A 12,916-nucleotide genomic window follows, 5' to 3' on the forward strand; every position below is an offset into this window, starting at 1 on the left:
AATGATCTCCTGGATTATGCATGATTTACTAAACGTATAGAGTGTTGTCTTCAAAGAGACTAAGGCTGCACAAAGTCGGCAACTCGGACACTTCTTCCTGTAGATGACATGGCCCCAAATCTCCGCACACGATCTCCAATATTATGAGGGGTTGTTGCGTGATGTTGTTTGGAGATTGGAGGAATGCAGTGTCGGCCGACCATGGACTTTGTGGGCTATTGTGCCACTGCTGCATTGAAATAATGCGAGTTGACTGCATGAACCGTTTGAACCAACACGCAGTGGACAGCTCGTGGGTAAAAGGATCCCACCGGAATCAGCCAAAGCCAAATCTATTGTCTTGCTAAACACAAACATGGATCGAATCATGGATGAGTGTTCGTCCGGCATGTCGCGCAAGGGCAGATCGGCCCGAACTGGAACCCAACATCTTCAGAAGTTCAGGCGGTCACTGCCAACATACTCACTCCTCATTGAGAGATTGATCAGTTTTTGATGTCACCCAGGCAGGCAACTTAAGCATGTCTTGCTTCTGTACTATACCTCGGATGATCGGATCCTACCGAATTGACATAAAAAGTGGCCGTCGGCCCATGATGTTGCGACCTAATATCCGGCCGTGTTGGCTGCCAAGGCACAGTTCTCTCACGAGAACACGCTAAACCAACCAGTCATCCAGTCCAGCGCACAACGGGAGCCATGCCCGTCGGTGAAAAGATCGCTTAAAATTGGCTCGTCGAAAATTTCAAGACGCTACTGCAAAGTCCCCAAGCAATCAATGACATCAGGCTCACCAATCTTAAGTGCCTTGGGTCAGTGATTGCTGCGGCTACAGGAATCGCGGGGGTTGCGGCCGGGGGTGGTTGATCGTCTACTGCGTAAATCGTCTTCTCCAGTTCTTTGCCCCCCGGTTCCCCCCTCACGATTCCCCGCAGTTGTCGGTTCGATCAACACCGAGCACGTTTGTCCGGATGCTACGCTGCGCCGGGGTACAACGGATGGGACCGGGGGGCCGGTGTTGGCAGGGAAGGGTAGTAGGATGCCCTTTAAAGAAGACGCGATGGCTTCCTCTTGCGCGCGCGGTTTGTCGATTGGCTGTTGGCTTTTTAACTCTTTTTTCGGCTATCGTGTTGCATCTGTCAAGTTTCAGCCATAGTCAAAAAGGAACGCCACGATGAGGTTTGGTCTGAAAGCCGGCGGCCTTCTTTGGCTTGCCGCGTCGCTTTGTGGTTCGCAGAGCGCCTTAGCTCAAGATGTTGACTGGCCGATTCATGACAACGGTCTCAATGAGGTCGTCCAATGGTAGATTCCCATAGTTTGTTAACGGATACAACATTGGTCTTATACTGACTGAACTCTACGCAGGGACCACCACAGCTACATTGTGAACGGAGAGAGACTCTTCGTCTTCTCTGGCGAGGTATGGCAACTGATTCCTTCCCCGTATGTCATGTTGAGATCATCTCGCTAACAAGTGCAGTTCCACTACTGGCGTATCCCTGTGTTCGTGATCCAACTCAACATCATCGACAGTGTACTAAGTTTACTGACACATCTTTAAGTCCCGAACTTTGGCGAGATCTCCTCGAAAAGGTCAAGGCGGCTGGGTAAGATACAGTTCCCCTCTGGAGTGGAAAAGTTCGTTTCGTGGCTAACACACAGACGACAGCTTCAATGCCTTCTCCATCTACAACCACTGGGGCTACCACAACCCCACGCCTGGTGTCTTGGACTTTGACACCGGCGCTCACAACTTCACCTCCATCATGACCGTCGCCAAGGAACTCGGCATCTACCTCATCATCAGACCTGGACCCTACGTCAACGCCGAGACTAACGCCGGCGGCTTCCCTCTCTGGGCCACCACTGGCGCTTACGGTTCTCTGAGAAACGACGACGAGAGATACACTGCGGCATGGACCCCCTTCTGGTCGGAGATTTCCAAGATCATCAAGTCTCATCTGATCACCAACGGCGGAAACGTTATCATGTTCCAGGTATGCGATGATCCTCAAGAACTTACGAAAGCGTGTTTGCTAAGTGGAAGCACAGATCGAGAACGAACTCAACGGACAGTGGAAGGATATTGCTAAGAGAGTCCTGAACCCGCCCATCGCCAACTACATGCAGCTTCTTCAGGACAGCGCCCGGGAGAATGGAATCGACGTGCCCCTCTCTCACAACGCCCCCAACATGGTAAGTGGATCTGTTCGAAGAATTGTGTGCTCCCACTTTCTGACACCATCTAGCGCGGCTTTTCATGGTCCAAAGACTTTTCCAATGCTACTGGAAACGTCGATGTCGTTGGTGTCGACAGCTACCCTTCGTGCTGGAGCTGCAACTTGAGCGAGTGCACCGGCACGAACGGAGCTTATATCCCCTACGTGAGTATCTCAAATCCACCACAACTACTGTGTCGTGCTAATAAATTCACTTGCAGCTGACCCAAGATTACTACTCCTACTTTACAGTTCAGTCGCCGTAAGTATTCCAAGTTGAAACACGCTCAAATCAGAATTCTAATCATCTTACAGGTCGCAACCCAACTTCCTTCCAGAGTTCCAGGGCGGTTCCTACAACCCCTGGGGCGGACCCGAGGGCGGCTGTCCCAGTGACATTGGTGCTGATTTCGCCAACATCTTCTACCGCGATCTCATCTACCAGAGAGTCACCGCAATCTCCCTTTACATGATGTTCGGTGGAACCAATTGGGGCTGGCTCGCTTGTCCCGTTGTTGGTAAGTCCATGTCGCCATCGTATGGTATGTGTGAGATCGACTCATGCTAATTCAACGCCAGCTTCGAGTTACGACTACTCTTCTCCGGTATCCGAGAACAGAATCATCGGCAGCAAGTTCCACGAGACAAAGCTTTTGACTCTGTTCACCAGAGGTTCGTAGATTGTTCGCCTCTGAAGGATGCAAGATGAATTCTAACGTTTGCGTAGTGGCCAAGGATCTGACAAAGACTGAGAGAGTCGGAAACGTAAGTGAAGCAGTGATGCAAGTAAGGTGAGATTCTGACGTGCCCTAGGGCACTGGATACACCACCAACTCAGCCATCACCGTGTCTGAGCTCCGCAATGTCGACAACAACGCGGCGTTCTACATTGCCCGTCACGCATACTCCCCTTCCAACACCAACGAGGCTTTCAAGCTCTCTGTCAACACCTCTCAGGGTGCTCGTAAGTCTTCCTTCTACCTAACATCAAATTCTGCGTATCAAATGCTGACTTGACTCAAGTCACCATCCCCCAGCACGGCAGCTCGATCGCCATCAACGGCCACCAAGCCAAGGTCCTTGTTACCGACTTCAGATTTGGCGAGAAGACCCTCCTATACTCCACCGCCGAGGTTCTCAGCTACACCATTCTCGACGGTCAAGAGGTTATTGCCCTTTGGCTTCCTGAGGGCGAGGCTGGCGAGTTCACAGTCACTGGCGCCAACTCTGCCAAGCTCATCGGCGACGGCAACGTCGCTGACTTCAACGTCTACCCTGGCGAGAGCAACGTCACCATCGCATACACGCAGAAGAAGGGCATTACGCTTGTCGACCTCGGAGATGGCTCCCGCGCCGTCCTGCTCGACCGCAGCGCCGCGTACCTCTTCTGGGTACCTGTGCTTGACAACGACCCCTTTGCGCCGGCCAACAAGACTGGTGAGTTTGTTTATTGACGCATCGATTCCAATTTTACTGACAAACTCGCGCAGTCTTTGTTCAGGGGCCGTATCTCGTCCGCCACGCTGCCTTCAACGAGACTGGCCGTAGCTTGGCGCTCTCTGGAGACGCAGACCAGGAGACCACCATCACCGTCTTTGCCTCCGAGTCCATCTGCGGCATCACCTGGAACGGCAAGAAGCTCGAGCTCCTCTCGAGAGAGGGTAACGTCTTCACCGCCAAGATCGAGGGCCCTGCCAAGTTCGAGGTCCCCGCACTCGGCCCTTGGAAGGTTCACGACAGCTTGCCTGAGATCGCTACTGATTACGAAGCCACCTCTGACAGCTGGGTTGGTAAGTGATACCTGTTACATCTTGTCGTGTCGATAAAGAGGGAAAATGGTCTAACAAACTTCCAGCTGCCACCAAGACAAACACCTCCAACACCGTCAAGCCCGCCTCAAACAATCCCGTCCTCTACGTAGACGAGTACGACATCCACGTCGGAAACCACATCTACCGCGCAACCTTCCCGACCTCCGAGTCCGCCCCGACTGGCGTCTTCCTCAACGTCACCGGCGGTCTGGCCTTCGGCTACTCCGTCTGGCTCAACTCCGAGTACGTCGGCTCCTACCTCGGCCTCTCCTACCTGGGAGCAGACGCCAGCTCGTTCTCCTTTGAGAACGCGACTCTCTCCAAGACCGGCGACAATGTCCTCGTCGTCATCATGGATAACTCGGGCCACGACCTGCGTGAGGCGGCGCTCGCGCCCCGCGGTATCACCAACGCGACTCTCCTCGGCCCCGACGCCGCGAACTACAAGTTCTCCGAGTGGAAGATTGCCGGCACCGCTGGCCGTAACGACCTCATTGACCCCGTTCGCGGTCCTATCAACGAAGGAGGTCTGTACGCCGAGCGCGTTGGTGCCCATCTGCCCGGCTACCCCGACGCAGACTGGGAGTCCTTTGACTCTGCTAACGGATCTCTTTCCGTTCCTGACGCCGGCATCCGCGTCTTCCGCACCGTTGTCCCACTCGACGTTCCCGCCGGCCTCGATGTCTCTATTTCGTTCCGCCTTACTGCAGCTACTGACGATACGAACCGCCTTCGCGCACTTCTGTTCGTCAACGGATACCAGTACGGTCGCTTCAACCCGTACATCGGCAACCAGGTTCAGTTCCCTGTCCCCACAGGTATTCTCAACTACAACGGAGATAACACGATCGCTGTAACTGTTTGGAGTCAGGCTGCGGAGGGTGTTGCGCTGAATGTTGAGTGGCAGGCGGATTACGTCCACACTTCTAGCTTCGATATGAGCTTCGACAGCAAGTCTTTGAGACCTGACTGGGATGAGAGCCGTTCGGCGTTTGCCTAGATATCCTGAATATTAGGTTCATGTCATAGGATATGAGAAATATAAGACTCGAAAGTGAACCAAGTAGCCTCCATTTCCGCGCGATTTCGAACTTTTGAAAACGGTGGGTGGGCGGACAAGCGGGCGATCGAGCGCCCAGCGCCAGCTGCCAATATGTATTCTCAACATTCACCTTGAATGACAGCCGAAATTTGGATGACCCTCACTTGAAGCCTAGGGCCGTCTCAGTAGTTGAATTTCCCTACTCAATTTCCGCAGCGTCGTGTCGCATCACAAGGCTTCAGATACGCTCTTTGTCGAAAGGACCATCCATGATGACGAAGGTAGCTACTTTCAGAGAGTTCCTATCACTCACGATAATTGCAGCAGTGTGATCTATCAATCGAGATCTCTTGTCATAGATTGAGCGTTTCAGCTCACAGGACGAAACCACAAACTGGTTGATGAAGAGTTGGTATAGTGTTTGCATGAGTTGGCATTTCAGGTGCAGAACATCCGCACAGAACCACCAGGCAAGCACCGCCGTCCCACATAGCCCTTCCACTGGAGAATTCGAGAATTTTGTTCTTTCAAATAGTATTCTGAGGGGGAAAGAGCACCTCACGAGGTCAACTCCTTCTTCTTGATCCTCTCCCCCCTTCGGTTCCTTCCCTACAGATGGACTCAGAACTCACTCGAGGCTCTATAAAATCTCTTCATGAATTCTCTTCTCAAGATCTTCCTCACTTCCAACTTCAACCTCACCATCACCAGTCAAGAATGCCACGATAGTATCGCGGTTTTTCGTGATTATATCTTGATACACTTATCAAACTTCATCTTTACCATACTCTTTTCACAGAATATTCACTGCCACATATCGCTCAAAGCCTGCAATTATTTTCTCGAATTTCAGCTTTTTGAGCTGCAAGAAGCTGCTTCCATCCCCAATAATGGCTCATGTCCCCAGCCAAGAGCTTGTGGTGGCGCGATACAAGCTCACAAGTGAGAAGATCGCTGACAACGACTCCAGCAACGTCAAAGCCTGGCTCACGAAAAACACGACCCACAACATTCCCTGGGTTCTCCGAGTGCTTCCTGACTACGTCTCAGTTCTCAGAAACCAATTTCCCGGATACCTAGACATCATTCAGCAATCTCGCAACACTGGTTGCGTGAATGGCACTGCCCTACTTTCAATCACACAAAAAGTCTCGACCGTGGGTGGAAATGAGCGCCCGGAGCAACTTTACCGAACAATTCATGGTGGGCAACCTCACCAGGGCATCAAGTCTCGTCTGGGACGGGGAAGCGACCCAATCTTCCTACACATTCACTTGAGGAAGCATCTACGCGGGAACTGTCGTGAACCGAGTCCCTTCCTCTCAGCTACCAGCAGCCGCGCAAGAGCTGTGGAATTCGCTGTCGCATATGAGGACCAAGGATTCTCTAACATTGCGATCCTGGTATTCGAGACCACTAGCGCAGACTGGAACCACAACACGCAGAGACTGTGGGATTCGAAAGCCTTGCTTCGCCGATTGAACAAGGAAAAAAAGGCTGGTGTCTGCTTCGGGGAAGAGTTTCTTGTTGAGCACTCTATCCCGGAGACAAGCATCCAACGCAGATACAACTGGCCAAGTGACAAGGCCAAGATTGACCCCAGGGGCTTCTGGGAGACGCGCGCTCGCAAGGCCCTGGAGAGCAAGAAGGAGAGCATTGAGGAAGCCAAGGAGAAGAAAGCTTCGAAGAAACGTAAGAACTCCCACGACGAGGATGGAGACAACGGTGAAGGTAACGATGAAGAGTTGGTTGGTGGAGGTGTATCGAAGCCCCGGAAGAAGAATAGAAAGCAGGGCGTAAGGGTCATCGTTGGTCCCAAGCTGAGACGCGATGGAGGTGCTTGAAATGATTCGTGAGCGGTTGCTCGGCACAGGCAAAGGAGTTCATTGGATTTTGGAGTTGAGGTATTTGGGGAAGAGGCACATTTGCGGCAAGCCTCGTGGGCGATTTGCGAATAATAGGGATCAGTTTATGGATCACTGGGAGCGCTTCAGCTTCTATAGGCGCGCAAGGGAACTGCGGCCAAGGCATCATTAGATATTCGGATCTCTCCAACAAGAATTCATTCAATCTTCAGTTGCGTCCATCTTCATCACTCTTTTAGCCATTTATATAAAGCGACCTCATACTGAAAGGGCGTTACGAAGAACAAGTGTCTTGGTAGTGCCGATGACTCGCACGGCAAGCGGCTATTCATATCCAAAGGAAGCGGCGATACATAGCTCCCCGAACATGAGAAGGTAGTATCTCTTCAGGCAAGGCAGGCAGACATCTTTGACCGAAGGGAATTTTGGGTAAGAGCAACAAGAAAGCGAGGCAGCGCTCATATTTCCTTCGTGGCTCTGATCGCCAGCATCTATCATTGCAATTCTTCTCCCCAATATACCAGTCTACTCGAAATACCATTTGTCTCATCGCCACATCATCACGCATCACAGCAAAAAATACTCAAAGCAGCTTATCATGTCCTAACTTGTCGAATCCGAAATCTTCAAACTTTTACCGAAGGAAATCAGACGCATAGTACGGCGCGAGGCCCTCGAAGACCGACTCGTGGTCGTAGCCCGAGTGACTAGCTTGCTCGAAGAAGTCGTCTGCCCGCCATGTCCGCTATTCATCGAGAAAGCCGCAAAATTTTCTTGGGCATGTACATTCGGCTGATCAGCGAGTCTACGGGCATGCTTCCTTTGCTTGGCTTGTCAAAAACCATGTCTACCTCAATCCTGCTGTTGACACCCTCTTTCTCGGTACGATTGTCGACAGGCTAGGGGGTTTCCGATTTGCGCTCGCCAGCCATCACTGGCGTGAAAAGTTGGCGACTTGGGGGACTTTACTACATCGCCAACCTTCCCGGGCTATATCAAAAAGCGGCTTCGAAAAGTGCGTTTACACGACACCTGCTTCCTGCAGCGAATATTAAACTGAAGACTTGATAGAGGCGAAAACCTCCATCCTTACAGCCCTTTCAACAGTACCTACTCAGCGGGGCCCATTCCACTTCCCAGTCTTCAGTTCCCATGTCTCAAGGTCATCCACCTGGTTTCTCTGCTCTGCATTCCAATACCAATAATCGCGCACCATGGTCTGACAGCATGGTCGATGCTTGGCATAGGAGTTCATTTTCGCTACGTATTGCCAACCAACGAGCTTTATTGTCATCGCGATTTAACTCTCACAGTGAGCATTTCGGAGGTATATGGCCGAACGATCGTACTTCTGACGATCACTTCAGGGTCAACTCGAATGAGAGTTTTGGTATCCGAATCGACATCTTTCGCGACAGCAATCTTGATTGGATCACTGACGCCTAGTTACCCGTTAATGGATTCCACAAGATGCACCTTGCTTGGAAAATTGCTACGGAATATGTCTCGATGCGCCTGGGCGAAAGTTAGGGGTGATTGGTGTCGTGAACGCCTTCGCGGATACTTTCGGTCTGTTAGGAAGCAAGACGTGTGTGTACGCAAGGGACTTTCAGAGTCAGCGTTTTAGTAGATAAGCCTTCACATTACTACTACTGAGCATGTCCTGGGAGGACTCCAAAGCTCTTTTCTATTGAATCGATTCTGGTATGGATCCTCCTGCGTTATTTGTGACCTCGTTGCTACGTAGATGCTACAGGGAGACCGATGACCCGATTTCCCCCAGAAGTGAACCCCTTAGGATCGCCTCCTCCTCCTCCACCAACTCCTCCCACTCGTTATGAGATTTTGGCACGAATGGTCTTGACTTTATATCTGATGGCTAAACTGAGAGAAGCTCGTTTTTAAATCAATTGTCCAGTTTTTCAAGGCTTCAGAGCTGAGATCGAGGCTCTCTCCGGAAAGGAGGGCAGATGCCTCTATGCTCCTACTCTCGCTCTGCTTCGTCACTCAACTATCACGCCGTCTCTTGACCTAGCTTGTGAAAGTATGTTCTTATCCCAGTCGAATAAGACCCTAAAATGTTTTCCCAACTGTCGTATCGTAAGCCGACACGAGCTTGCAAATTTTGTTTCTCTTCCGGTTGGCAAATGTCTTCAAACGTGGTGTCGGATCCTCCATTCGATTTGAGGCCGAAGAGAAACCCTTCATGTTTGCTCATTGAGATGTAGCAACACGCCTTCTATCAAGCTCTCTCATATTATATTATATCCATTGCCCACCCCACCAGTGTTATTCAACCGATGACTCCCAATTCCGCTTGGATCGACTACCAATATATGAGTCTGTAAGAGAACTGGCAGAGAAGGGATATGTTTACAAAGGACGAGAAATACTGAAAGGTTCAAAAGACTTTGAAATTTCCTTGGATTGTTTGCGTTCCCTTGTCAGTGCTTTACCTCATTGACAAAGTTCCCCCTCCCAAGTCTGTCTTTTGAGGTTCTTTGTCGAGTTTACAACAACCTGGCATGCCTTTTGGAAGAAATCTTGCGAAGATGAATGCGTGATCCAATGCTGATAAGTTCATTTCGGGTATGGACCTGGACCGAAGCTGCTCTCAGACGAAGCTATTCTCAGACCAAGGATGAGATTGATCGAGGATGACTCTATTTAGCCATAGCCAAGAGCAGCACCGGATCTCACTCGTCCGAACACCTTCTCGTCAAAGGTATGAATCCGTCTGAAAGTGATCGTCTGAACGCCGGACGAGGAGCCATTCCACCCGACAATCTCATCAGCAAGCAACCGCCACATCAAGGGCGAGAGCACCTCACAACAAAGCTGCCCGCCCAACCTCACGATGATGATAGTTCCCGCTTCAAAGCACCTTTCTCAACACCAGACGGGAGGCCATCACGACTAAGCAAGCACTTTGATCATGTGACATCCCTAGGGATATCTTTTGAAATCTACTCCTGGGTTCCCACTGAGCCCCCTTCTTTCCAAAAATCTCTTCCTTCCCACACCTCAGGGACACCAAGAGCTTCCATCATCACAGTCTACCAAACAATCGACGATGGCTCAGCAAACTTCCCTTGCGTCCAACAATCCCCCTGCCGACGATCCTCCTGACATCGTCGTTGAGACCATGTCTTCACCCTCGCTTGGCAATTCGTCTAACGTTGCTGCCGACAAGTCTGCTGACAAGCCCACTGACGCCGTCATGACCTCTCCCTCGACCAACAACTCGTCTAACGCTGTCGCCGCTGACAAGCCTACCGACGCTGTCATGGAGACCGCGTCTTCCCCTGCAGATGGTACTTCGTCCAACAACGTCACCTTCGACAACCACTCCGACATTGCCATTGATGCCATGTCCTCTCCCATGGTTGGCAACTCGTCTGACGCGGTCGCTACCAATGAGCAATCTGACGTGGTCATGGAGACCATGTCTTCCCCTGCGGTTGAGATCTCAACCAACATCGCCACCATCGACAGCCTTGAGGATACTGTCATCTCGAACATGTCATCTCCTTCAATTGGCAACACTTCCAACATGGCCATCCCCGACAACCTTTCTGATGTCGTCATTGAGATCGCTTCCTCTCCGTCGACTGGCAATTCGCCCAACTTGGCCACCGCCAACAACTTGGCAGACGGTGTCATCTCGGTCGTGTCTTCTCCCTCAGTTGACAACTCCTCCGACATTGCCATCGCCGGCGACTCTCCTGATGCAGTCATTGAGATTATGTCTTCCCCTTCGGTCGACAGCTCTTCCAACGTTGCCATCGCCGACAACGCTTCCGACGCCATCATTGAGATCACGTCTTCCCCCTTGGCTGCCGACAACTCGTCCGACATCACTCCCAGCACTACCAGCCTCCACCGCCTCCCGCTTGCAGTCCGTTCGGTCATCTAGGAGATGGTCGCCGAGTCTTCTGGCCAGCTTGTCGGTATCGGTCCGAACGCGGACGCCCATGCGCGCCGCCCTGGCTACCCTGCCTTTGCCTTCGTCAACAAAGAGGCCTTCCACGCCTTTCTCAAGGCCTACACTCGCATTGACAAGCATCCCAACGATCCCATTGTCTACCATCCTGATCTCATTGACCCTGTCGATATGCAGGACTACGAGTTTGCCGAGGCGGCTTTCCTTGCTCCCGGTGTTGATTGTATCTATATCAACCCTCGTACCGATGAGGTTTCTCTTGGCTATAAGACCGACATTCCCGGCCCCGCCTTCTATCCCAGCTTCATCAATCCCAACCTTGGACACGAAATCAACTCACAGCTCAAGATGGTGCGCATCGTGATGGAAGATTTCCGCGGTTGGACCGACGGACACGACTACCCGCTTCTCTACCACAACTTCCTCAACAAGAAGCCCGTCGCCAGCATCGACGTGAGCCAGCTCAAGTACCCCAACATCAACCAGATCACCGTGATCTTCCGTGGCCTTGAGAATGAGTGGAAGGGCGACAGCAACAACTACGTTGTCAACTACAACGTCGCCACCAACCGCGTCTTTGTCGACTACGACCGTGAGAATGCCGAGGAGATGGTCGAGGAGACCTTCCGTCTCGAGGTGCAGAAGGTGTACGAGACTCAGTCGGATGAGATGGTCGTCGCTACGGAGCCGGATGGAAACAACGAGGAGGACGATAAGGCGATCCTCTCGGTTCGGATCATCTTCCATCGCGACTCGGACAAGGACTACGGTCCCTACCTCCTCGAGCCCTTCGATCTCGAGGAGATCCTCGATCCGGAGGACTTGACCGACGACGGTCGGATGGAGAGAATCTTCTGGGAGATCGCCGCCACCGCCGTCAAGGAGCGCCTCGGTGCTTAAGAGGCTTCGTCACACCACCGCCGCCGCCACCACCACCATGGCCTTCTTGTCCTGGGCCTCGGCCTATTCCCTGCAGACACCACCGGCGATACCTAGCAGCTATTACAGCTAGCTAGGTATCGTCGGGGAGGTGTCTGCGCGATGGATACTAGGGGGAGGAGGGGAAGGAAGGGGGAGGGGAGGGGAAAGGGGGGTGTTTGCGTGTTTGCGGGCTCTCGGAGCCGGAGCCTGGCCGGTGAGGGTCAGGTTCTGGTTCTGGGGGCCTGCCTTTACATCAGAGAAAAGAACCATTGCGTTTCACCATGAGGAACCATGTGCTTGTGACCGTGACCAAGCTCCGTGATGTTTCACGATCTGCTGCCCATTGCTGGTGCCTCTTCTGGCTTCGGAGCCTCCACCCCGGCCCACATCTCCTCGCGACAAAGAGATCTGGGAGCAGCTTGTCACAGTTAATTCCAGGCATCGGATGTCGTCGTCTGACGGTTCGCGCTGTAGGGACTTGATGACACTCCAAATGAAGCTATCGTGTAGAAGGAAGAAAGCAGACGGGGGAGTGGGAAGCTCCTCCGCCCCAATGGTCCTGTCCTCCTGCAGCAAGCTCTTCATCTACCTTCCGTACTGTACTAATCGGGAACAAAGAAGCAGGGAAATTCTCGCCTTGGGGGGCTCAAATCAAAAGTGTGGGATCGCTGCGGGTGAGGAAGCTGAGACCACGCCTATAGCTCCTTCATAACTCCTCAGACGCATTCCTCTCGACGCTTGTGGCAGGAAGGAAAGGGAAGATAGAGCCTCTTCTCTTTCCTTACCCCTCGTTTCTAAGGGCCGTTTAGAAAAAAGAGTCGGTAGCAATCACCTGAAGCAATTCCGTTCCCCATCCTCGAAGCCTCCCAATATTCCAGAAACTCCAAAATTCTATTATCGCCATTTTCTCAATCACGCACATCGTTCATTTCCAAAACATGGCAGGTAGTTCAAAAGCGGCTCTCCTAAGCCGCCCACATCCCGCCCGCTCGCACCCAGAATAGGCAGGTTTTCGGCGAAACAACATGCCCACAATTCCGTCAGATCGGACCCGGGCTCGGGCTCACAGCAAAGAGCCAACCGGACCAAAAGAAACGCCCCTCAACGCCCCCCGC

At 52.2% G+C, this 12,916-nt stretch overlaps 3 protein-coding genes across 3 annotated transcripts; all 3 read left to right on the forward strand.

The window, feature by feature from the left end:
* Nucleotides 1-1,174: 1,174 nt before the first annotated feature.
* CLUP02_08503 (glycosyl hydrolase family 35) lies at nucleotides 1,175-5,030 on the forward strand (the record flags this gene model as incomplete). Its single annotated transcript, XM_049287492.1, has 14 exons — nucleotides 1,175-1,302; nucleotides 1,366-1,420; nucleotides 1,534-1,607; nucleotides 1,670-1,997; nucleotides 2,053-2,196; nucleotides 2,250-2,384; nucleotides 2,441-2,481; nucleotides 2,535-2,737; nucleotides 2,799-2,891; nucleotides 2,947-2,984; nucleotides 3,033-3,183; nucleotides 3,243-3,656; nucleotides 3,710-4,009; nucleotides 4,075-5,030. 14 exons carry the CDS (start codon nucleotides 1,175-1,177, stop codon nucleotides 5,028-5,030), a joined length of 3,060 nt encoding a protein of 1,019 aa, XP_049144635.1.
* Nucleotides 5,031-5,962: 932 nt separating this feature from the next.
* Nucleotides 5,963-6,916, forward strand: CLUP02_08504 (uncharacterized protein; the record flags this gene model as incomplete). The annotated part of the gene is made up of 1 exon (XM_049287493.1): nucleotides 5,963-6,916. One exon carries the CDS (start codon nucleotides 5,963-5,965, stop codon nucleotides 6,914-6,916), a length of 954 nt encoding a protein of 317 aa, XP_049144636.1.
* A 3,094-nt stretch (nucleotides 6,917-10,010) lies between these two features.
* CLUP02_08505 (uncharacterized protein) lies at nucleotides 10,011-11,780 on the forward strand (the record flags this gene model as incomplete). Its single annotated transcript, XM_049287494.1, has 2 exons — nucleotides 10,011-10,835; nucleotides 10,881-11,780. 2 exons carry the CDS (start codon nucleotides 10,011-10,013, stop codon nucleotides 11,778-11,780), a joined length of 1,725 nt encoding a protein of 574 aa, XP_049144637.1.
* Nucleotides 11,781-12,916: the final 1,136 nt, after the last annotated feature.

Source organism: Colletotrichum lupini, chromosome 4 (genome assembly GCF_023278565.1).
Source record: "Colletotrichum lupini chromosome 4, complete sequence".
Lineage (NCBI taxonomy): Eukaryota > Fungi > Ascomycota > Sordariomycetes > Glomerellales > Glomerellaceae > Colletotrichum > Colletotrichum lupini.